The sequence below is a fragment of the Cetorhinus maximus genome, chromosome 24 (genome assembly GCF_964194155.1).
Source record: "Cetorhinus maximus chromosome 24, sCetMax3.hap1.1, whole genome shotgun sequence".
In the NCBI taxonomy this organism is placed as follows: domain Eukaryota; kingdom Metazoa; phylum Chordata; class Chondrichthyes; order Lamniformes; family Cetorhinidae; genus Cetorhinus; species Cetorhinus maximus.
The window spans coordinates 22,250,036-22,275,426 of NC_135902.1; the positions used below are offsets into that span (position 1 = coordinate 22,250,036).

The 25,391-nt window shown below is 44.4% G+C and overlaps 1 protein-coding gene across 1 annotated transcript in view; it reads right to left on the bottom strand.

Annotated features, from left to right (window-relative positions):
• Window positions 1–25,391, bottom strand: part of myo15b (myosin XVB) — a 461,255-nt gene that overhangs the window by 291,060 nt on the left and 144,804 nt on the right. The window contains exon 19 of the mRNA XM_078529125.1: window positions 15,978–16,023. Coding sequence (XP_078385251.1) covers window positions 15,978–16,023 — 46 coding nt within the window. The remainder of the gene's footprint in view (window positions 1–15,977; window positions 16,024–25,391) is intronic.

Sequence of the window (25,391 nt, forward strand, 5' to 3'; positions counted from 1 at the left end):
AAATGTTAAGTGGTGAGGGGAGTGCCCTGGAAGCAGAATTCTGGGGAACACAAAGCTTACAGTCTGTCTGGATAAATTGATAATCCTGTCTTGATAAACTGATAATCCTGTTTTATGGACAGGAAAGAGACAGACAAACTGCACCAATTTCCTCTTACCACCTGTCCCTAGGCAGGAGGTGTTTTGAATTACTTTTTAAAAATAGATGGTGGTGTGTTTTCCCAAACCCTCAGTTTTTATGATGCGATTTACAAAGAATCCACAGCAAACTCGAAGTAGGATGAGGTTAGTTTATTTTCCACATTCAAAAAACCCGGGAAGGAGTGTTCACAACATCCGACTACAAACACACACAGTAAAGGGGGGGAACAGAAAAAGAGTTTTATAATACAAGAACCTCTGAAATGAATATTAGTTCATGTGATTTCCAGAGTCCAAAGTCAGAGTACAATGAGGAATTTTGAGTTCAGGTGGCTAATGACTGAAGTTGCAGTATTCCCTTTTCAGTTGGTGCAAACTGCAGGATTTTTAAAAATTCATTCATGGGATTTGGGCATCACTGGCTAGGCCAGCATTTATTACCCATCCCTAACCATCCTTGAGAAGGTGGTGGTGAATTGCCTTCTTGAACTGCTGCAGTCCATGTGGTGTAGGTACACCCACATTGTTGTTAGGGAGGGAGTTCCAGGATTTTGACCTAGTGACAGTGAAGGAACGGCGATATATTTCCAAGTCAGGATAGTGAGTGGCTTGGAGGGGAACCTCCAGGTGATGGTGTTCCCATGTGTCTGCTGCCCTTGTCCTTCTAGATGGTAGCGGTTTTGGGTTTGGAAGGTGCTGTCTAAGGAGGCTTGGTGAGTTCCTGTAGGGCATCTTGTATTTGCCACTGTGTGTCGGTGGTAGGGGTGTGTTTGTGGAAGGGGTGCCAATCAAGTGGGCTACTTTGTCCTGGATGGTGTCAAGCTTCTCGAGTGTTGTTGGAGCTGCACTCATCCAGGCAAGTGGACAGTATTCCATCACGTTCCTGACTTGTGCCTTGTAGATGGTGGACAGGTTTTGGGGAGTCAGGAGGGGAGCTACTCACCCCAGGATTCCTAGTCTCTGACCTGCTCTTGTAGCCACAGTATTTATATGGCTAGTCCAGTTCAGTTTCTGGTCAATGGTAACCCCCAGGATGTTGATAGTGGAGGATTCCGCGATGGTAATGCCAATGAGGTGTGAGATTCCAGAAGCTGAGCAAAGACTTCTTTTGTTCTTGTAATTTCTGGGGCTAGCTCCCTGACAAAGCGTCACCCTGTGGTCAAGTGACTTGTAGCAGCCATCTTCTTAGTTCAGCAAGAAATCTATTTTTAAAAATAATAATAAGAATAAAGTTTTGAATATGTGTTGGGTTTTCTTCTCATGTCATAGGAACCCAGCACCTTTCTGAACAAATTGGAGAAACATATACATGTGTTAACATGTATCAGTCAAGAAACTGACTTCACTGTCCAGATCTGTTTTAGGGAGAGACGCCAGAACCTGGAAATTTCAGGCACACTGGCCAAGCATTTAAGAGCCCCTCCCCTGGCCATCATTAATCACAAACCCTATCTGATGGCCCTGGTAAGTCTACCAAGTAATGACTGTGCCCCATCAGCTGCATGGATGGCTCATGCAAGAGGATTTAAGGATTAATAACGTCTGTAAGGAATGACTGCAATCCTCCTTCTTTTAAGGCAGTCTCTCAGGATTGAGGATGGGTTGCTTCCATTCCGGTTCGATGAGTTCTGAGATGGATGCTAAGTCCAATGCGGGATCTGCGGACTCTGCCACATGTGGGCATGTGGTGCTTAAAGGGTTGGGTAGTTGGATTGTTTGGAGGTTTGTGTGCTCTGTCCAATGTCTCGATTTTGCTTCTCCATGTTCCCAACGAAGTCTTTTTGGTGTCTTTATGAATGAACCTTCTCTATTTTGGTTGGTCACAAGTCAGGGACTCCCCTGAATCGGTGGGGATGTTTGACCTCATCAGGGATGCTTCGATGACATCCCTAAAGTGTGGTAGTCTCCTGCTGCAGCCAAGTTTTGAGTAGAGCAGTTGCTTGGCGAGTCTGGTGTCAGGCATACAAACAATATGTCCTGCCTAGCGGAGCTGCTTTTGAGTGTTTAGCACCGTGATGCTGAACATGTTAGCTTGGGAGAAGACACTGGCGTTGGACCGCCTTTCCTGCCACTGGATTTGGAGGATCTTGTGAAGGCACTGCTGGTGGTATTTCTCCAGTGCGTTGAGGGGCCTGCTGTAGGTTGTCCAAGTCTCCGACCGCAGGGATCACAGCTGCCTGATAAACCATGTCTCAGGTTTGAGATTCTGGTTCTCAATTACTCTATTCCTCAGTTGGCCAAAGGTTGAGCTGGCACAGTGGAGGTGATACTGCATGTTGCAGCAACTGTCTATCTTAAAATAATGACTGAAGATGGACTGTGATCTTGTTAATTGAATCACATTAGATGGAGTTATGTTATAAACTGACATCACAGAAAGATGCTAAACACTGATAAGCAAAGTTAGCAACTTAAACTAATGTGACCTTTGTTCAGCCTGGTGAGCAAGTTCTGATAATTACTCCATGGTGATCAAAGTGCAGAATAGAACCTGCCTAATAACAGATAGCTGAACATTGGTGGAATTTGGAAATGATAAAACTAAGAACAGATGTAATAGACAGAATTTTCCAGACCCCCTGAAGCGGGTTTAATGGCAACTGGGTTGGTGGGGGCGGGGGAGAAGAGACAAGGCAGTGGGAGACAAAAGGTTGGTTTCTTGCCGGCGTAAAATGACGGCGGGAACATACGTTGCCACCTGTCATGTTGGATTATTCCCACTAGAGGCCGGCACGAAACCATTATGCATCCCGTTAATTGGATGCAGATGAAGGCCCGACCAGAATCATCACCCAATCATCCACGTTGTCAGCAGGTTTTCACGCTGGTCTAGAACACATGGTGTGCAAATGTCAGACTTACCTGCAAAAAGGCCTGGGGCAGCTCGCGGAGTTTGGAAGGGAAGATGGAGGCCTCCAGCAACCAGATCCTGGAACACTAAGTGCAGCAGTGGGTGGGTGGAGCACCTACAATGTGGATCTTACAACTTCAGGACCTTCCAGGAGGTGAATCTTCTCCTTCAACGGTGGGTAAGATGATGTCCGGATGCCTAAAATATGGCACTCAGGTATGATGGCCATCCAGCCTGCCCCACCGCGCAAAACGTTGGGACTGCGTAATTAGTTAGGTCAGCATCATGCAAACCAAACTAAACTCTCCCTGTTCCCGCCCCCGCCACAGGACTTAGTCCCAGAATTAAAAATTCCGCCCAATGTGTTGGTCCTTAAGAGTCAATGGAAGCGAAAGTTTAAAACTTGTTGATAATCAGTGTCGTCTGGAGAGGGGTTTTCGATGATGTGTCTAACTTAATTTACAAGCCAGTCTTCCGAAACTGATAGAGAAATGATTGGCAGTAAGGATGTCAAGGCCTTGGAGACGATGCAGAGGAGATTTACTAGAATGATACCACGGATCAGGAACTTCAATTATGTAGAGACACTAAAGAATCTGGAATTGACCTCCTTAGAGCAGAGAAGATTAAGGAGGTATTTAATAAAGGTGTTCAAAATGGTGAAAGGCTTTGATGGAACAAATAGGGAGAAATTGTTTCCACTGGAAAGGAGGGTCAGGACTCAGAAGAGACAGATCCAAGATAATTGGCAAAAGAACCAGAGGGAAGCTGAGTGGATATTTTTTATTCAGTGAGTGGTTATGATCTGGAATGCACTGCTAGGAAGGTTGGGATAAGCAGATGCAGCAATAACTTTCAAAAGGGAATTGGAAATATAGCTGAAAATGAAATATTTGCAGGCCAATGTGGAGACAGCAGGGAAATGGAACTGACTGGATTGCTCTTTCAAAGAGCCAGCACAGACATAAGCAGAAAGCGAGGCTAGAGAGTAACTCATCACAGATCTATCTTAGAAAGGGACTTTTTAAGCGCATGATCAGTAAGAGGCGTGCCATCAGTGAGTGGAGACTTTAGCCTGAGTGAGACAGAGACCGAATGAGTACGTTTGGAAATTTGGTTCAAAGTGGGAATTCGGTACACAGGGGGAAAGAGGTGCTTTAGGTGAGGTCTACTGAGATAAATATGACTTAAAATAGAGTGCTGGGGGTTGGGTAATTAAGGGAGTTCGGGAAGGAAAGGGAAAGAGGTGCTCTTTTGCTTTCTGCTTTCTAACTTTCTCAGCCTTCAGCAAGTGGTCATACTCTGCTACAAGAGAAGAAGCTAGTTATTTGGCAAGCATCTGGTTAGTGACTAAGGTTTATTCTATTCCTAAGGTTCAAAATAGCAACTGGTGCTAAGGTTAATAAAATATATATTAACAAAAGTAAAATATACAATTGAATAAAATAATGAAATAGTTTATTATAACACATTAAGGATGTCAGGACAGGTGATGTGTCACAGCTGCAGCATGTGGGAGCTCCTGGATGCCAGTTTGATCCAGGGCAAGCGCATCTACAGTAAGCGTTTGAAGTTTGAGCAGCTTTAGTTCAGAGTTTATGAGCTGAAGGTTGAATTACAGACATTGCAACACATCAGGGAGGGGGAAAGTCACATGGATTCTTTGTACCAGGAGGCAGTTACACCTCTTAGGACAGGGTCTTCTGATTTGGTCAGTGGTCAAAGACAGGAGAGCGTGACTGTGAGTGAGGCAGGTAAGGGGACTCAAGAGGGCAGGAGTGCAAGAGTGTGACCTCTCCAATTGTCCAACAGGTTTGAGGTTTTTTTTAGCATGTTTGGATGAGAGTGGGGGCTGCAGGGTGACTGAGCTAATTGGCCATAGCACTGTGGTACAGTAAGCCATTCAAGTGGGGGGAGCAAAAAGGAATTTAGTGGTAGTATGGGACAGTATAGTCAGAGGGATTGACACCATTCTCTGTAGCAAAGAGCGTGGGTCCAGACGGCCGTGTTGCCTGCCCGGTGCCAGGGTTCGGGATATATGCTCGGGGCTGGAGAGGAACTTGCAGTGGGAGGGAGAGGACCCAGTCGTCGTGGTCCATGTAGGTGCCAAAGACATATGCAGGACAAAGAAGGAGGTTCTACATAGTCAGTATGAGTACCTAGGCACCAAATTAAGCAGAACCTCAAAGGTCATAATCTCTGGATTATTACCTGAGTCACATGCAAACTGGCATAGGACAAATCAGATTAGGGAATCGAATGTGTGACTCAAAGCCTGTTATGGGAGAAGTGGGTTCCGGTTTGTGGGGCACTGGCACTAATACTGGCGAAAGTGGGATCTGTACCGTTGGGACATTCTACACCCGAACCATGTTGGGACCGGTGTTCTTCGAATTGCATAACTAGGGAAATAGAGAGAGGTTTAAACTAAATAGTGGGGACAAGGGTACAAATTTGGGAAGATGTGTTAAGTCAAAGAGCAGAGAAAAGACAAAAGAAAAAGGTGTTATTACGGGAGATGAAAAATAGATCGTGACAGGAAGGGATAGAGAGTACAAATCTAACAGTAAATCAACAGATGAAACTAGAGGTTATAAAAAGAATAAGAAGATAAAACTAAAATCTCTGTATCTGAATGCACACAGCATTCGAAACAAAACAGATGAACTGAGAGCACACATCGAAATGAATAATTACGATTTGAACGCCATTACAGAGACATGGCTGCAAAAGGATATGGATTGGGACCTGAATATTGAAGGATACAGAATATTTAGGAAGAACAGGAAGCGAGGAAAAGGTGGAGGAGTGGCTCTGTTAGTTAATGATGGTATTAGCACAATAGAAAGGAATGACCTAAGTTCAGGAAACCAGGATGTGGAAATGGTTTGGGTAGAGATGAGAAATGATAAAGGAGTTGTGTGCAGGTCCCCTAACAGTAACCACATGGTAGGGTGAAGCATAAAGGAAGAAATAATTGGAGCTTGACAGAAAGGCACGGTGATAATCATGGGAGATTTTAATTTACATATAGGCTGGAAAAGTCAGATGGGCAAAGATAGCGAGCCTAGATGAAGAGTACATTGAATGTTTTCGGGGTAGTTTCTGGAGCTAATCAGAGCAGGCTGTACTAGACCTGGTATTGTGCAATGAGATGGGAGTAATTAATGATCTCATAGTGAAGGTGCCCCTAGGTAGCAGTGACCATAATATGATTGAATTTTACATTCAGTTTGAGGGAGAGAGGAGTGGGTCTGAGACTAAGTTTTTGAACTTAAATAAGGGCAATTATGAGGGCATGAAAGCTGAGCTGACTAAAGTGAATTGGCAAATTAGGTGAAGGGATAGGTCAATAGAGGTGCAGTGGCTAATATTTAAGGGGATATTTCAGAATGCACAGAATAGATACATTCCAACGAGTAAGAAAAAGTCCAAGGAGCAGGCACACGATCCGCGGTTAAATAGAAAGGTTAAAGATAGTATCAAACTTAAAGAAAAAGCATATAATTGTGCAAAGATAAGTGGAAGGCCAGAAGATTGGACAGAATATAAGGAACAGCAAATAATGACTGAAAGAATAATGAGGGAAAAATTAGAGTATGAGAGGAAGCTGCCAGAAATATAAAAGCAGATAGTAAGACTTTTTATAAATATTTAAAAACAAAAGAGTTAACAAAGCGAGCATTGGCCCTACAGAAAATGAGACTGGAGAATTAATAATGGAAAACAAGGAGATAGCAGATGAACTGAACAGCTATTTTGCATCAGTTTGCACTATAGAGGATACAAGTAACATCCCAAAAGTAGCTGTAAATCAGTAAATGGAAGTGGGGAAGGAAGTCAGGAAAATTACAGTCTCCAGAGAAGTGGTCCTGGGAAAATTGCCAGAGCTGCGGGCTGACAAGAGCCAGGGTCCTGAAGGACTTCATGCTAGGGTCTTAAAAGAAGAGTCTAGTGAGATAGTTGATGCATTGGTTTTAACTTTCCAGAACTCCCTAGATTCGGGGAAGGTCCCATTAGATTGGAAGATAGCAAATGTAACTCCATTATTCAAAAAGGGAGGGAAACAGAAAGCAGGAAACTACAGAACAGTTAGCATAACATCTGTCATAGGGAAAATGTTAGAAGCTAATATTAAAGAAGTTGTAGCAGGGCACTTGGCTCAAGGTCATCAGGCAGAGTCAACATGGTTTTGTGGAAGGGAAATCGTGTTTAACCAACTTATTGGAGTTCTTTGAGGAAGTAACATGTGCTGTGGATAAAGGGGAACCGGTAGATATACTGTACTTAGATTTCCAGAAGGCATTTGATAAGGTGCCACATCAAAGGTTATTGCGGAAAATCAAAGCTCATGGTAAAGGGGTAATATACTGGCATGGATAGAAGATTGGCTAGCTAACAGGAAGCAGAGAGTAGGCATAAATGGGTCTTTTTCAGGCTGGTAGGATGTAACAAGTAGCATGCCACAGGGATCAGTACTGGGACCTCAACTGTTTACAATTTATATGAAGAGATTGAAGGGATGGTTGCCAAATTTGCTGATGATACAAAGATAGTTAGGAAAGTAAGTTGTGAAGAGGACATGAGGCTACAAAAAGATATAGGTAGGTTAAGTGAGTGGGCAAAGATCTGGCAGATGGAATACAATGTGGGAAAATGTGAAATTGTCCATTTTGGCAGGAATAATAAAAGGCAAGCATATTATCTAAATGGTGAGAGATTGCAGAGCTCTGAGGTGCAGAGGAATCTGGGTGTCCTAGTGCATGAATGACAAGAGGCTAGTATGCAAGTACAGCAAGTAATTAGGAAAGTTAATAGAATGTGATCATTTATTGCGAAGGGAATTGAATACAAAAGTAGGGAGGTTATGCTTCAGTTGTACAGGGCACTAGTGAGACCATATTTGGAGCACTATGTACAGTATTGGTCACGTAATTGAAGGATGGATGTAAATGCATTGGAAGCAGTTCAGAGAGCGTTTTTTTTATTCATTCTGGGGATGTGGACTTCACTGACGAGGCCAGCATTTATTGCCCATCCCTAGTTGTCCTTGAGAAGGTGGTGGTGAGCTGCCTCCTTGAACTGTTGCAGTCCATGTGGTCTAGGTGCATCCACAGTGCTGTTAGGAAGGGAGTTCCAGGATTTTGACCCAGCGACAGTGAAGGAACAGTGATATATTTCCAAGTCAGGATGGTGTGTGGCTTGGAGGGGAACCTCTATATGGTGATGTTCCCATCTATCTGCTGCGCTTGTCTTTCTGGATGGTAGTGGTCATGGGTTTGGAAGGTGCTGCCTAAGAAGCCTTGGTGAATTCCTGCAGTGCATCTCGTAGATGGTACACACTGCTGGTACTGTGCATCGGTGGTGGAGGGAGTAAATGTGTGTGGATGTGGTGCCAATCAAGTGGGCTGCTTTGTCCTGGACAGCGCCAAGCTTCCCAAGTTATGGGAGTTGCACTCATCCAGGCAAGTGAAGAGTATTCCATTGAGAAAGAAAATATTACAGGATAAGAAATAGAGGTAAGAGGAAGTAAGCTAAGAAAATAGCCAGTTGTCCCGTAGCCTACCGAAACCCACCACGGACAAGAAGGAAGGCGACATGAAAGCGGTCACCCAGTCTCCATTTGGTCTCTCCAACGTAGAGGAAACCGCATTGGGAGCAGCGAATGCAGTAGACTAAATTGAGGGAAGTACAAGTGAAATGCTGCTTCACTTGAAAGGAGTGTTTGGGCCCCTGGACGGTGAGGAGGGGGGAAGTAAAGGGGCAGGTGTTGCACGGCGGAGGATGGTCCTTTGAATGCGGAGGCTGGTGGGGTGATAAGTGAGGACAAGGGGGACCCTATCATGGTTCTGGGAGGGAGAGGAAGGTGTGAGGGCAGATGCGCGGGAGATGGGCCGGACACGGTTGAGGGCCCTGTCAACCACCGTGGGTAGAAAACCTTGGTTAAGGAAGAAGGAAGACATGTCAGAGGAACTGTTTTTGAAAGTGGCATCATCAGAACAGATGCGACGGAGGCGAAGGAACTGAGAGAATGGGATGGAGTCCTTACAGGAAGCAGGGTGTGAGGAGCTGTAGTCAAGGTAGCTGTGGGAGTCGGTCGGCTTGTAGCGAATATTGGTGGACAGTCTATCACCAGAAATTGAGACAGAGATGTCAAGGAAGGGAAGGGAAGTGTCAGTGATGGACCATGTGAAAATGATGGAGGGGTGGAAATTGGAAGCAAAATTAATAAATTTTTCCAGGTCCAGACGAGAGCATGAAGCGGCACCAAAACAGCCATCTATGCACCAGAGAAAGAGTTGTTGGAGGGGGCCGGAGTAGGACTGGAACAAGGAATGTTCCACATACCCCATAAAGAGACAGACATAACTGGGGCCCATGCGGGTACCCATAGCCACACCTTTTATCTGGAGGAAGTGAGACGAGTTTAATGAGAAATTGTTCAGTGAGAGAACAAGTTCAGCCAGACGGAGGAGAGTAGTGGTGGATGGGGATTGTTCGGGCCTGTGTTGGAGGAAGAAGCGGAGAGCCCTCAGACCATCCTGATGGGGGATGGAGGTGAAGAGGGATTGGACGTCCATGGTGAACAGGAGGCGGTTGGGGCCAGAGAACTGGAAATTGTTGATATGATGCAGGGTGTCAGAGGAGTCGCGGATGTAGGTGCGAAGAGACTGGACAAAGGGAGAGAGAATGGAGTCAAGATAGCAAGAAATGAGTTCCGTGGGGCAGGAACAGGCTGACACGATCGGTCTGCCGGGATAGTCCTGTTTGTGGATTTTGGGTAGGAGGTAGAAGCGGGCCGAGGTTGGGAGACCATGAGGTTGGAAGCTGAGGAAGGAAGATCTCCAGAGGAGATGAGGTCAGTAACAGTCCTGGAAACAATGGCTTGATGTTCAGTGGTGGGGTCATGGTCCAGGGGGAGGTAGGAGGAAGTGTCTGCGAGCTGACGCTCAGCCTCTGCCTCTACCTCACAGAGGATGAGCATCAAAGCGGTAAAGTTAAACAAGACCAGTGGGACGTTTATTATGATTGGTACCAAGAAGCCAGTAAAAGACAGGCAGACTCCAGAGTTAGAGGACTCCAAGATGCATAATAAGCTCCTGAGAGAAGTAAAAACTCTAAAGGAAGCTAACAAGATTATTAGTGCCAGAGTGCCAACAGCACCTTTGTATCCTCTACTCCCATCAAAAACAACTGAGGAAGTTAGTAAAGAAAATCAGAATTATCTGGAAAAACTCAGCAGGTCTGGCAGCATCGGCGGAGAAGAAAAGAGTTGACGTTTCGAGTCCTCATGACCCTTCAACAGAACTGAGTAATATTAGGAGAGGGGTGAAATATAAGCTGGTTTAAGGTGGGGGGGGGGCGTGGGGGGGTGGTTGTAGGGACAAGCAAGCAGTGATAGGAGTAGATAATCAAAAGATGTCACAGACAAAGGAACAAAGAGGTGTTGAAGGTGGTGATATTATCTAAACGAATGTGCTAATTAAGAATGGATGGCAGGACACTCAAGGTACAGCTCTAGTGGGGTGGGGTGGAAAGACTAACCGGGCATTAAAGGTATAGATTTAAAAATAATGGAAATAGGTGGGAAAAGAAAAATCTATATAAATCATTGGAAAAAACAAAAGGGAGGGGGAAGAAACGGAAAGGGGGTGGGGATGGAGGAGGGAGTTCAAGATCTAAAGTTGTTGAATTCAATATTCAGTCCAGAAGATAGTTCCTCTATTAAATCAGATCTGAATGACTGGTTGTCCTTAATTAAGAGCGGCCTACCAAACCAAAGCCTAAAGACATATTTGAAAACCCCTCACCTGGGCGATGAAACTTTTTCCCAGTAAAAACTAGAGGTCAACAAGCAAAGGCAGAACCAGTAATGCACATGCAAGCTCCTCTTAGAGAGCTGCCTGGTGCAAATGGGAAACTGGTAACGGTCCATGCCCCATGGATCCCGGGGAATTTCAGGAATTTAGCTAAGGATTTTCCCCCTATTAGAGAACAGCCAGAGAAATTTACTGAAGAACTTGTAACAGTAATGTAGTGTTACAATCCCAATTGGTCGGATATGCTGCAATTGTTGAGAGTGATAGTGCCCAGCGAGGTTCAGAAAAGGCTGCTCGAAGCAGCCCAGTGGCCCAAAGATGATCCAGGTCGCACTGAAGCCTTGGATGACTTTAAGGGATGACTGATGGATGCAGTATGCCCCAAAAGGGCTGATTGGTCCAAAATCCAAAATTGTAAGCAGCAAAATAATGAATCTCCTGCGGATTTTTTTCAATCGAAGGATTAGAATCTTTGAATCTCACTCTGGGATCACCAAGCCCAGAGATATGGCCCCAGAGGTGGTTGCAGCCGCCTTTGGGGGAGGGCTTTTGCCCAAAATCCAAAATCAGCTCAAGAGCATCTGTATAGGGTGGCAAACCAAACCCCTCACAGAGCTGGTAGCTGTTGCCTCACACTGCCAAAGCTGCCTAGAATAAAGGAAAGAACAATTGGAGGGATGATTGATTGCTCTGCAACTTGGCCAATTGCAGGGAAACAATTTTGGGGAAAGAGGAAGGAGCAGAGGCAGAGGGAGAGGACGGGGGCGGGGAGATGCAGGCAATCGCAGCAAGAGGTGCCTGCTTTAACTGTAGAGAATCAGGACATTGGAAAAACAAATGTCCACACCCGGGACAGAGCATCCCTTTGAGCACAGAAAAAGCTCAATGCTAGGAGAGCCCGGGAAGTGAAGAAGCTCTTAACTGCCCTTGGGAACCCCTATTTGACATAACTGCATGCACTGATAACGGTTGATGCATAACTACCTGATTGTTACAAGATTATAACTCAGATAAAAAGGATCAGATGTTATCTCATGGAATGAATAGTACATTGTTTGAAGAGATAAGTGACGATCAAGAAAACTATGGGTAAACAAAATCAATTAGCTAACCTAATTATAAGAGAATAAGAAAGGGCAAGTTAATAAGATCACTGTGTGAATATGCGGGAGTCACGTAATTGTATTGTATAAATATTGCTTGTTGAACGCTGTATCGTTGAGCAGATCAGTTGTGATCTGCTCCCAATGGCCATTGTACTGTACAGCGCTAAATAAATTGTACTTTTTCCTGAAGTAACCTGCAGTTGCTGATTTATTCTTTGACACCTTCACACTCCTGACTTGTGCCTTGTAGATGGTGGACAGGCTTTGAGGAGTCAGGAGGTGAGTTACTCATCACAGGATTCCTGGCCACTGACCTGCTCTTATAGCCACAGTATTTATATGGCTAGTCCAGTCCAGTTTCTGGTCAATGGTAACCCCCAGGATGTTGATAGTGGGGATTCAGTGATGGTGATGCCATTTAATATTAAGGGGCAATGGTTAGATTCTCTATTGTTGGAGGTGGTCATTGCCTGGCACTTGTGTGGCACAAATTTTACTTGCCACTTGTCAGCCCAAGCCTGGATATTGTCCAGGTCTTGCTGCATTTGGACATGGACTGCTTTAGTGTCTGAGGAGTCAAGAATAGTGCTGAACATTGTGCAATCATCAACAAACATTCCCACTCCTGAACTTATGATGGAAGGAAGGCCATTGATGAAGCAGCTGGAGATGGTTGGGCTGAGGACACTACCCTGAGGAACTCCTGCAGTGATGTCCTGGAACTGTGACGTTTCACCTCCAACAACCACAACCATCTTCCTTTACGCCAGGTATGACTCTAACGAATGGAGTGTTTCCCATTGACTCCAGTTTTGCTCGGGTTCCCTGATGCCACACTCAGTCAAATGTGGCCTGGATGTCAAGAGCAGTCACTCTCACCTCACCTCAGGAGTTCAGCTTTTTTGTCCATGTTTGAACCAAGGCTGTAATGAGGTCAGGAGCTGAGTAGAACCAAAACTGGACAGGTTATTGCTAAGCAAGTGCCGCTTGATAGCACTGTTGATGACCCGTTCCATTACTTTACTGATGATCGAGATTAGACTGATGAGGCAGTATTTGGCTGGGTTGGATTTGTCCTGCTTTTTGTGTGCTGGACACACCAGGGCAATTTTCCACATAGCCGGGTCGATGCCAGTGTTGTAGCTGTACTGGAACAGCTTGGCTAGGATGCGACAAGTTCTAGAGCACAAGTTCAGTACTATTGCTGGAATATTGCCAGGGCCCAGAGCCTTTGCACTATCCTGTGCCTTCAGCTGTTTCTTGATATCTCGTGGAGCGAATTGAATTGTCTGAAAAACGGGCATCTGTGATGCTGGGGACCTCTGGACGAGGCCAAGATGGATCATCCACTCTGCACTTCTGGCTGAAGATGGTACCAAATGCTTCAACCTTATCTTTTGCACTGATGTGCTGGGCTCCCCAGCGTTGAGGATGGGGATATTTGTGGAGCCTCCTCCTCCAGTGAGTTGTTTAATTATCCAGCACCATTCACGACTGGATGTGGCAGAACTGCAAAGCTTAGATCTGTTCCATTGGTTGTGGGATCACTTAGCTCTGTCTATCATTTGCTGCTTATGCTGTTTGGTACACAAGTAGTCCTGTGTTATAGCTTCACCAGGTTGACACCTCATTTTAGGTATGCCTGGTGCTGCTCCTGGCATGCTCTCTTGCACTCTTCATTGAACCAGGGTTGATCCCCTGGCTTGATGGTAATGGTAGAGTGGGGGATATGCCGGGCCATGAGGTTACAGATTGTGTTCGAGTACAATTCTGTTGCCACTGATGGCCCACAGCGCCTCACGGAGGCTCAGTCTTGAGTTGCCAGATCTGTTCAAAATCTATCTCATTTAGCATGGTGGTAGTGCCGCACAACACGATGGAGGGTATCCTCAATGTGAAGGCTGGACTTTGTCTCCGTAACAACTGTGCAGTGGTCACTCCTACCGATACTGTCATGGACAAATGGATCTGCAGCAGACTAATACCTGAAATGGGTAGGTTGTCATATGAGGAAAGGTTGGACAGCTTATATCTGCTCGAGTTTAGAAGGGTAAGAGGCGACTTGATTGAAATATATAAGATCCTGAGGGGTCTTGACAGGGTGGATGTGGAGAGGCTGTTTCCTCTTTTGGGAGGATCTAGAACTAGGGGTCACTGTTTAAAAATAAGAAGTCGCCCATTTTAACAGAGATGAGGCAAAATTTGTTCACTCAGAGGGCCATGAGTCTTTGGAACTCTCTTCCTGAAAAGGTGGTGGAAGCAGAGTCTTTGAATATTTTTAAGGCTGAGGTGGATAGATTTTTGGTAAGCAAGGGGGTGATAGGTTATCGGGGATGGGCAGGATGCAGATATCAGGTTACTATCAGATCAGCCATGGTCTTATTAAATGGCGGAGCAGGCTCAAGGGACTGAATGGCCTAATCCTGCTCCTTGTTCACATATTCGTATAATGGGTCAAGTGGCCTTCTAATGTGCTGTGGGATTTTATGATGTTATGAGTTTGTTTGATTGATTTGACACTAATTTGACACTGATATATGCAAGAAGGACACTGTGCTTCAGGGACTGTTGTGGTGGTTTTATTTCAGATGTTGACTTTTTTGCTTTTGTTGAAGCCTTTAACAATGAAATTAGATCATGTGGAATCGACAATCATGAGAATGTGAGAAGATGCTTGAATTCACTGGAACCTGTGGAGCAGATTTAAGGGAAAGGAGCAGTGCAGTGAGAGAGAAGCTATCAAACAGTAGACCCGATTCTCCAATTATCAAATACAGTAATGAGTGAAGCAATCAAGTGAAAAGCCACAGGATAAGAGGGCTGAGAAGGAATTGCTGAGGACGTCGACCTTTGATTGAACCGGAACCACAACTGTATAAAAAGACTGACTGCTTTAACTTAAATACTGTTCTTCCATGCTCTTGACAACACTCTCGCTCTGAGTCTCAAGTTTCCAGGTTCAAGTTCCACTCCAGGGCTTGAGCACATTAATCAAGGGCAACACTCCACTGAAGAACTGAGGGAGATATCCACTGTCAGGGATGCCACCTTTTGGATGAGAAGTCAAGTCGAGGTTCTGTCTGTCCTCTCAAATCCCATGTTATTATTTCCAAAAAGGGCTGGGGTGCTTCCCCCCACACCCCTGTGTCCTGGCCAATATTTATCCCTCAATCAACATCATAAAAACAGATTATCTGGTCATTATCATGTTGCTGTTTGTGGGAGTTTGGAGAGTGGAAATTGGTTGCTGCATTTTCTACATTACAACAGTGACTTCACTTCAAAAATTAAGTAATTAATTGGCTGTAAAGCACTTTGAGATTTCCACTGGTTAAAGGTGCTATATAAATGCAAGTCTTCAAGTCTTTTTTTGGTGAACACTGGGAGCTCAGACTGGGGAAATTGCACCCCTTCAATCTGTCATTTTCCAGCCATTGATTTTAATAATAACAAAATTATAAAATAAGTATTTGGAATGAGAGCAAGGAACTTTCTGATATGCATCGCATGCCTCAGGATCGCTTAAATGGAAAATCTGGGGCTTTGCCAGTGGATTAAAATGATATGAGCGTAGAACATATTCGTTGTTGATAAAACTTTTGAGGCTTATCGTGTGTTTATTCCATTCCTTTGTACCTTCTCTTGGCAATGTCGCTTGTACTCTACGTTCCATCTAACATTTGCACATTACACAAATTCACCCACATCCAGTTTGCACACTGGTCTACCAATTGATTGGGGCTTCTTAATTCTACAATATCAAAGAAATGAGTATGGTATTTACTCGTGTAAAAACTGCCTCTGCATATGGACTACACCCAGAATTGGAACTTTATCCTCAGGGAAAATAGACTTTGTAATCTGTATTTGGGCTGTAATTGGAAAAATCAGATGATTGTTTTGCATTTAAAAAGTGCAACCAATATTTAAATGCAGTAGTTATTTACAAAGAAGAAAAAATCTAACTGCTCTCTCTAAGTGCATTGAATATCATTTAAATCTGTAATCTAACATTAAACAGCCTGACTTAGCACGAGCTGAAGGAAAGAAATTTCATACCTTTTTAATGTTGGGCTTAATGCATCGAATGAAAAATGGGTTACACCTGGAAAATGAAAGAAAAATCGAACATTAAAGCACTTTACCGGAATTTCACAACAGATTGTTCACAACAGAGAGCTTCAAAACTCATTTCCAGGGTTAATGGTTGAGGCAGAAATAATGACACTATTCAAGATTTGATTGTATAGATGCCTGAAGGAAAAAGGAGATGAAGTGAAATGGGAACACAGCAGGTAAATGTTATTTGCTCACATAAATGCTGTCATGGACTGGTTGGGCCGAATGGCCTGTTTCTGGTTTGTAACTTCAATGTACTAAATACTTCCCAGGTGGCGAAGGTGAGAATTACCTCATTGCAGGGAGGTTTGCTTGTGCTATTGAGGAGGGTTTAAACTAACTTAGCAGGGGGATGGGATCCCGAGAGGAGGTTCAGTAGTGGGAGATGCACAGCTAAAATTAGAAGAGAGAGCAAATGAGTCTGGAAGGCATAGAAATTATAAGCCAATTAAGGCACAAGGGAGTTTGACAAGGTTGGATGGTATTTATTTTAATGCAAGAAGTCTGACAAATAGGGTAGATGAGTTGAGGGCACAGATTAACACATGGAAGTATGATGTCATTGCTGTCACAGAGACATGGTTGAGAGAGGGGCAGGATTGGCAGCTCAATATTCCAGGGTAAAGGTTCTTCAGGCGAGACAGGGAAGGAGGTAAAAGAGGAGGGGGTATCACAGTATTGATCAAGGAATCAATTACAGCAGTAAGGAGGGTTGACATCTTAGAAGGCTCCTCAAATGAAGCCAAATGGGTAGAACTGAAAAACAAACAAGGAGCAATAACATCTCTGGGAGTGTACTGTAGGCCCCCAAACAGTCAGAGAGAAATAGAAAAGCAGATATATTGGCAGATTTCAGAGAAGTGTAAAAATAATATGGTAGTAATAGTGGGGGATTTCAACTTCCCCAACATTAACTGGGTTAGTCATAGTGTGATAGGTTTGGAGGGAACGGAATTCTTAAAATGCATCCAGGGGAGCTTTTTAAGCCAGTACGTAGAGGGTCCTACAAGAGAGGGGGCAGTCCTAGACTTAATTTTAGGGAATGAAGCCGGGCAAGTGGTAGAGGTATCAGTGGGAGAGCATTTTGTGGATAATGACCATAATCTAAGACCTATGGAATTAATTGCCACAGAAGGCTGTGGAGGCCAGGTCATTGAGTGTAGTTAAGACCGAGATAGATAGGTTCTTGATTGGTAAGGGGATCAAAGGTTACGGGGAGAAGGCGGGAGAATGGGGTTGAGAAACTTATCAGCCATGATTGAATGGTGGAGCAGACTCGATGGGCCGAATGACCTAATTTCTGCTCCTATGTCTTATGGTCTTATAACTCAGTTAGATTCAAGGTTGTTATGGAAAAGGACAAGGATGGGCCAGAAATCAGAGTTCTAAATTGGGGAAAGGACGATTTTAAAAGATCAGCTACTTTTAGGTAAATCTGCATCAGAGCAGTGGGACTCATTCAAGAAGGAAATAGGGAGAGTACAGGGCCAACATATTCCAGTAAAAATAAAGGGTGGGACCAACAAATCCTGGGAACCCTGGATGTCGAAGGATATACAGGATTGGATAACGAGAAAAAGGGAGGCTTGTGGCAGATACCAAGGGCTCAAAACAGCGGAAACCCAAGAGGAATATAGAATGCCAAAACAAAAATTCAGCAGCTCTGGCAGCATCGGCAGAGAAGAGCAAAGTTGACGTTTCGAGTCCTCATGACCCTTCAACAGAACTAAGTAGAAATAGGAAAGGGGTGAAATATAAGCTGGTTTGGGGGGGGGAGAAGGGGTGGGGGGTGTTGGGACAAGCAAGCAGTGATAGGAGGAGATAACCAAAAGATGTCACAGACAAAAAAAAGTGTTGAAGGTGGTGATATTATCTAAAAGAATGTGCTAATTAAGAGTGGAGAGCAGGACAAGCAAGGTAGCTCTAGTGGGGATGGGGTGAAATAAACCATGGGTGCAATACATTTAAAAATAACAGAAATAGGTGGGTAAAGAAAAATCTATATAAATTATTGGAAAAAACAAAAGGGAGGGGGAAGAAACGGAAAGGGGGTGGGGATGGAGGTGGAAGTTCAAGATCTAAAGTTGTTGAACTCAATATTCAGTCTGGAAGGCTGTAAAGTGCCTAGTCAGAAGATGAGGTGCTGTTCCTCCAGTTTGCGTTGAGCTTCACTGGAACAATGCAGCAAGCCAAGGACAGACATGTGGGCATGAGAGCAGGGTGGAGTGTTAAAATGGCAAGCGACAGGGAGGTCTGGGTCATGCTTGCGGACAGACCGGTCTGTCCGCAAGCATGACCCAGACCTACCTGTCGCTTGCCATTTTAACACTCCACCCTGCTCTCATGCCCACATGTCTGTCCTTGGCTTGCTGCATTGTTCCAGTGAAGCTCAACGCAAACTGGAGGAACAGCACCTCATCTTCCGACTAGGCACTTTACAGCCTTCCAGACTGAATATTGAGTTCAACAACTTTAGATCTTGAACTCCCTCCTCTATCCCCACCCCCTTTCCGTTTCTTCCCCCTCCCTTTTGTTTTTTCCAATAATTTATATAAATTTTTCTTTTCCCACCCATTTCCATTATTTTTAAATGTATTCCACCCATGGTTTATTTCACCCCACCCCCACTAGAGCTACCTTGCTTGTCCTGCTCTCCACTCTTAATTAGCACATTCTTTTAGATAATATCACCACCTTCAACACCTCTTTGTCCTTTTGTCTGTGACATCTTTTGGTTATCTCCTCCTATCACTGCTTGCTTGTCCCAACAACACCCCCCACTCCCCTTAAACCAGCTTATATTTCACCTCTTTCCTATTTCTACTTAGTTCTGTTGAAGGGTCATGAGAACTCGAAACGTCAACTTTGCTCTTCTCCGCCGATGCTACCAGACCTGCTGAGTTTTTCCAGGTATTTCTGTTTTTGTTTTGGATTTCCAGCATCCGCAGTTTTTTGTTTTTATATATATATATATATATATATAGATAGATAGGAGTATAGAATGTGTTGGGGGGAACTTAAAAAGGAAATTAGGAGAGCAAAAAGGGGGCATGAAAAACTATTGGCGGGTAAAATAAAGGAAAATCCAAAGTTATTTTACAATTACATTAAGTGTAAGAGGATAACTAGGGAAAGAGTAGGGCCCATTAAGGACCATAGTGGTAATTTGTGTGTGGACCCGGAAGACGTAGGTAGGGTTCTAAATGAATACTTTGTGTCGGCATTCACAAGTGAGGGAGACGATGTGGGTATGGAAATCAGGCAGAAGGACTGTGATATAATTAAAGAAATGAGCATAGAAAGGGAGGTGGTTCTAAGTGGTCTGGCAGTCTTAAAAGTAGATAAATCTCCAGACCCAGATGAAATGTATCCCAGGCTATTGGGTGAGGCAAGGAGAAGATAGCAGGGGCACTGGCAATAATTTTCAATATTTCTCTGGCCACAGGAGAGGTGCCAGAGGACTGGAGGACAGCCAATGTGGTACCGTTATTCAAGAAGGGAGGAAGGGATAAACCAGGGAACTACAGGCCAGTTAGTCTAACCTCAGTGGTGGGGAAATTATTGGAAGCAATTCTGAGGGACAGAATTAATCTACACTTGGAAGGGCAGGGATTAATCAAGGACAGTCAGCATGGTTTTGTTAAGTGGAGGTCATGTCTTCACTTGCACTTTCCTCAATTTAGTCTATTGCATTCACTGCTCCCAATGCGGTCTCCTCTATATTGGAGAGACCAAACGCAGACTGGCTGACCGCTTTGCGGAACACCTTCAGTCTGTCCGCAAGCATGACCCATACCTCCCTGTTGCTTGCCGTTTCAACACTCCACCCTGCTCTCATGCCCACATGTCTGTCCTTGGCCTGCTGCAATGTTCCAGTGAAGCTCAACGCAAACTGGAGGAACAGCACCTCATCTTCTGACTAGGCACTTTACAGCCTTCCGAACTGAATATTGAGTTCAACAACTTTAGATCATGAACTCTCTCCTCCATCCCCACCCCCTTTCCGATCCCCCTTTTTCCAATAATTTATATAGATTTTTCTTTTCCCATCTATTTCCATTATTTTTAAATGTATTTCCATCCATTGTTTTATCTCTACCGTTTAGCCTATTTCGATCCCTTCCCCCACCCCATCCCCACTAGGGCTATCTGTACCTTGCTCGTCCTGCTTTCTATCCTTAATGTCACCATTAGCACATTTCTTAGCTAATATCACCACCGTCAACACCTCTTTGTCCTTTTGCCTATGACATCTTTTGGCAATCTCCACCTATCACTGGCCCTCTATCCAGCTCTACCTGTCCCACCCCCCCTTAAACCAGCTTATATTTCACCTCTTTTCTATTTTTCCTTAGTTCTGTTGAAGAATCATATGGACTCGAAACGTTAACTGTGTTCCTCTCCGCAGATGCTGTCAGACCTGCTGAGTTTTTCCAGGTATTTTTGTTTTTGGTTTGGATTTCCAGCATCTGCAGTTTTTTGCTTTTATCATGTCTGATCAATTTGATTGAATTTTTCAAAGAGGCGACCTGGTGTGTTGATGGAGGCAATGCATTTGACATAGTCTGCTTGGACTTCAGCAACGCTTTTGATAAGATCCCGCATGGGAGACTAATAATGAAGGTAAGAGCCCATGGGATCCAAGGCAATTTGGAAAATTAGATCCAGAATTGGCTGAGTGGCAGGAAGCAGAGGGTGATGGTCGAGGGATGTTTTTGTGACTGGATGCTCGTGTCCAGTGGGGTTCCACAGGGATCAGTGTTGGGCCCCTTGCTGTTTGTGGTATATATAAATGATTTAGACTTGAATGGAGGAGGGTGGATCGGTAAGTTCATGGGTGACACGGAAAATTGGTGGGGTGATAAATAGGGAGGAGGATAGCCTTAGATTACAGGAGGATATAGACGGGCTGGTCAGATGGGCTGATCAGTGGCAAATGGAATTTGATCCAGATAAGTGTGAGGTGATGCACTTGGACAGGACAAATAAGGCATGGGAATACACGATGAATGGTAGGACCCTGGGAAGTACAGAGGATCAGAGGGAACTTGGTGTGCATGTCCACCGGTCCCTTAAGGTAACTGGACTGGTAAATAAGGTGATTAAGAAGGCAAATGGGATACTTGCCTTTATTAGCTGAGGTTATGCTGGAGCTGTATAAAACGCTGGTTAGGCTGCAGCCCAGAGTATTGCCTGCAGTTCTGGAATCCGCATTATAGAAAGCATGTGATTGCACTAGAGAGAGTGCAGAAGAGATTTACCAGGATGTTGCCTGGGCTGGAGAGTGTTAGTTATGAGGAGAGTTTGGATAGACTGGGGTTGTTTTCTCTGGAGCAGAAGAGATTGAGGGGGGACATGATTGAGGTGTATAAAATTATGAGGGGCATAGATAGGGTAGACATGAAGGAACTTTTTCCCTTGGTGGAGGGATCAATAACCAGGGGGCAGAGATTTAAGATAAGGGGCAGGAGGTTTAGAGGGGATATGAGGAAGAATTTTTTCACCCAGAGGGTGGTGAGAATCTGGAACTCGCTGCCTGAAAGGGTGGTAGAGGCAGAAACCCTCATAACATTTAAGAAGTATTTGGATGTGCACTTGTGATGCCATGGCATACAAGGCTATGGGCCTAGTGCTGGAAAATGGGATTAGAATAGTTTGGTGTTTGTTTGACCGGCACAGACTCGATGGACCGAAGGGCCTTTTTCTGTGCTGTAGACCTCTGTGATCTATGAGTGTCTAACCTGCAATGTATAATGGGTACTACACAACCCAGAGAACATTACTCAGCACTAAACAGGACACAGATTCATGGGTTGTGTTGTGATAGTGTATTTGTTGGTAGGTTAAATATAATGATTTAAATATATTTTTATGCTAACATGTATGTCATCACAGGAAGTGATGCAATATCATATGATTCAGTTCTCTAGCACAGTCAGTTAGCACATGCAAGCTGAAGCAACAAGTCTCCATTAAAGCTCTGTGTTCAACCCCTATGCCAGCCCTTCAGCCTCATTTGCATTAATCTAGAAAGCGATCATACAACATGGTGGCAGCAGTAATGAGGTGGCAGCATCGGCCAGCAGCTGAAAATAACATTTCAAGTCAGAAGCCCGGCCTGAAGTGCTATGACTGGACCACAGCTCTCACACTAGCAGAGCAATGGATTGAATAGAGATTGAAGCTGAGAACTGGCAAGACAAATAATTGATGGCAGATTTAGCTGCAGAGATCAATGCAGCATTGTGTACTGGCACATGTTCTTTCCCACCCTCACTGCATTCACGTGCCATTAGCCATCGCCAGAGCCTCTCCAGCCTGTAAGTTCGAAGTCTACGCTGCAGCAACAGAGGTGTCGTGCTCCTGCTCAGCTCTGTATATATCACGACTTGCTGCAACTTTTAAAGCAACGTTTTCTCCACAAGGGGAGAAAAGGGTAGAAGGCTTAGGCAACAGCAGCCAGGTTTCCAGGGGTCGACTAGAAAGCATCTGATGCCCAAGGTAAATTCAAGCTGTTTAAGCAGTGGATTAAACTATGCTTCCTAGACCACAAGGTTGTGGATATATAGAAGCAGACTATATAAATTAAGATCGCCATAGGAAATCGAGGTCTGCACAGAATTAATACCTCTGCTTTATCTGCTGCTGACCAGAAGGATCCATCAAAACTATGGACAACATTAGAAAATTAGCTTAGAATTAAAGTCTACTTCAGAGTACACTTGCTGGAACTCGAGCAGTATAGACAGAAAGCTGAAGAGAGCCCGGACAACTTTGTTAACCGACACAGAGAGAAAGCAAAAGAATGTGACTTCTCTGATGTTGAACTCTCGGAATGAATTATGGAGTTGGCTAATGTCTCCACTCTTGTTGAGGGGTTCCATATGGATCTCCTAGAAAAGCCAAAGGGACACGCCAAGGAGAGTCAACTACAGGGCGGAAGTAGATGCAAGGCCATTGTGGTTCCATGGCACCCAAGCAAAGCAAAGAGTGCAGTAACTGCAGATTCTCCCACAAACCATGTAGATGCCCCGGATACATAAACACGTAAAAAGCCTGCGGCTGAGGGGGCACTGGGCCAAACTTTGCAGAAGTTCCAGCAGCAGAAACACAGGGAGAAGCCAGGGTGGGCAGCCCTTAAACTGCACAAGTATGCCACCCAGAGGTGAATGGAGGCAAAGCACTTCCAGGCATCACCAGAAGCTTAGACATAGCAATAAAATGGGGGAAAAGGCCTGACCAAAACGGATGAGGTGGATTGAGGTGAAGCTACAACATTTCACATAATCACCTTAGTGGGACAGCTGCATTCCATTAACAAAACGGAAATTTTTGCAACACTCAAAATCATCTGACCCAGTGAGGATGGATGGCTTCGACTGAGAGTGAAGATTGACACAGGTGCAAGAGCCAGAACGCTACCTTACTGCATTCTCAGGACATGTACCATGAGGCATGGAAGTTTTTGGTCCAATCCACAAGCGTGAAGTTACAATGGTTCAATAATAAAGTGCCTATGTTTCCTAGACCTGAATTCAGGTACGAAGAGTCGACGTGGTCTACTCAGATGTTCTACATTGTGGGTGTACCAGGACCAGCAGTAGCAGAGCTGTTGGTGTGCAATGAATTTAACATGTTCACCATCAATGAGCTGACCCAGTCAGAAGGCCGCAGCAGTCAAGACAGGTGCACACCCACTAGATTGCTACAAGACCTCCAGAAGTTATACCCAGGCCAGTTTGACACAGTTGGGAATTCCCATGGGGATGCAGTCCTACACCTTAAAGAAGGTCAACGCCGTGAAAATGCAGCATGCACATTCGATGGAAGTTCAGGATAGAACTGGATGGAATGGAAAATCAAAGGTACCAATCAATGAGATAATCATCACATGGACTGGTGCAGTTCCATCATTACCGTAATTAAGGACAGTTCAATCAGACAACATTTAGACCTGAGGAGGTTAAACAAAACCTTAAAGAGATGTCCTCATAAGTCCTCATAAGATACAACGGCAAAAGAGTTAAATCCGATGTTTGCTGGAGTGAAAACACTTCTCCAAATTAGATGCAAGAATCAGATTTTGGTCTGTAAACTTGTCAAGAGAGTCAAAAAGCTCACAATGCTTAGAATTCTTTTTGACAGATACTGTTTCATCCACTTACCATTTGGGCTGTTGCTCAGCCAGGACATACTTCAACGGCATGTGGACCTTATAACAGAATGAATCCCGGGCTGTGTGTGTAGAGGACATCACTGTAGATAGACGCACAGGAGAAAAGCACGACAGGAACCTATGCCTGTTAATGGAAACCACCAGACACAAAGGTTTGGTTTTCAACTGCAAATCAAAGACATCCAGTCAATGCTGACACTGCAGGACAAGGACGACCTTCAAATGTGTCTAGGTCAATTAAGCTTCCTTGCTGCATACATAGCTTCTCAGAGAAGGCATCTCCACTAAAAGAATTGCTAAAGAAAGACACGCAATTCCTATGGCAGGATGATCTCCAACATTCAATGTGTTGAAACAGGAACTGTCAACCAAGTCAAGTCTTCAGTTCTATGACACTAGGAAGGCAACAACATTCGAAGTGGCCACATCGCAGAAAGGTCTTGATGCATGCCTCTTTCAAGATGGCAAGCCTGTCGCATTTAGTTCATAAAGATCGTCACCAGCACAAGCAAATTATTCCAATACCGAACAAAAAACTCTCTCTTGTCTTCAGGATCACCAGGTTTCACACATACTTATTTGGGAAAGAGTTCAACGGTCAAAGCAGATCATAAGCCACTGAAGATAATCTGGAGATAAACCGCTCATGAATGCACCATCTCGACTCCAAAGCTTCCTCAACAAGATTCAGGGCTATAACTGTGATATCAGATACAAACCTGGTAGTCAGATGGTCCTATCAGACACTCCAAATAAATTGTTCAACCCTAGGAAGGTGTGAGACATAGCACTTGACATCCAGCTGAATGAAGTCTGTGCATAAACCTAATATGCTACAGTCAAAACAAGAGAGAAGACCCCATACCCAGAGCTCTGTAGCTCGTTAGAGACAGTTGTCCTGAGGCCATCCAGGAGATCTCCATGGATCGAGAACATACTAGGACAACCTAAAACAGCGACTTACTGTACTATATCGGGTGGTTAGTTAAGAGAAGGCAGATATTGTCATCATGTATTTGTTAGTTTGTTAAATATAATCATCTAAATATATGTTTATGTTAATATCTATGTCATCACAGGAAGTGATGCAATATCACGTGATTCAGTTCTCTTGCACAGTCTGTTAGCAGAAATCTCCATTAAAGCTCTGTGTTTAACCTCCATGCTTGCCCTTCAAC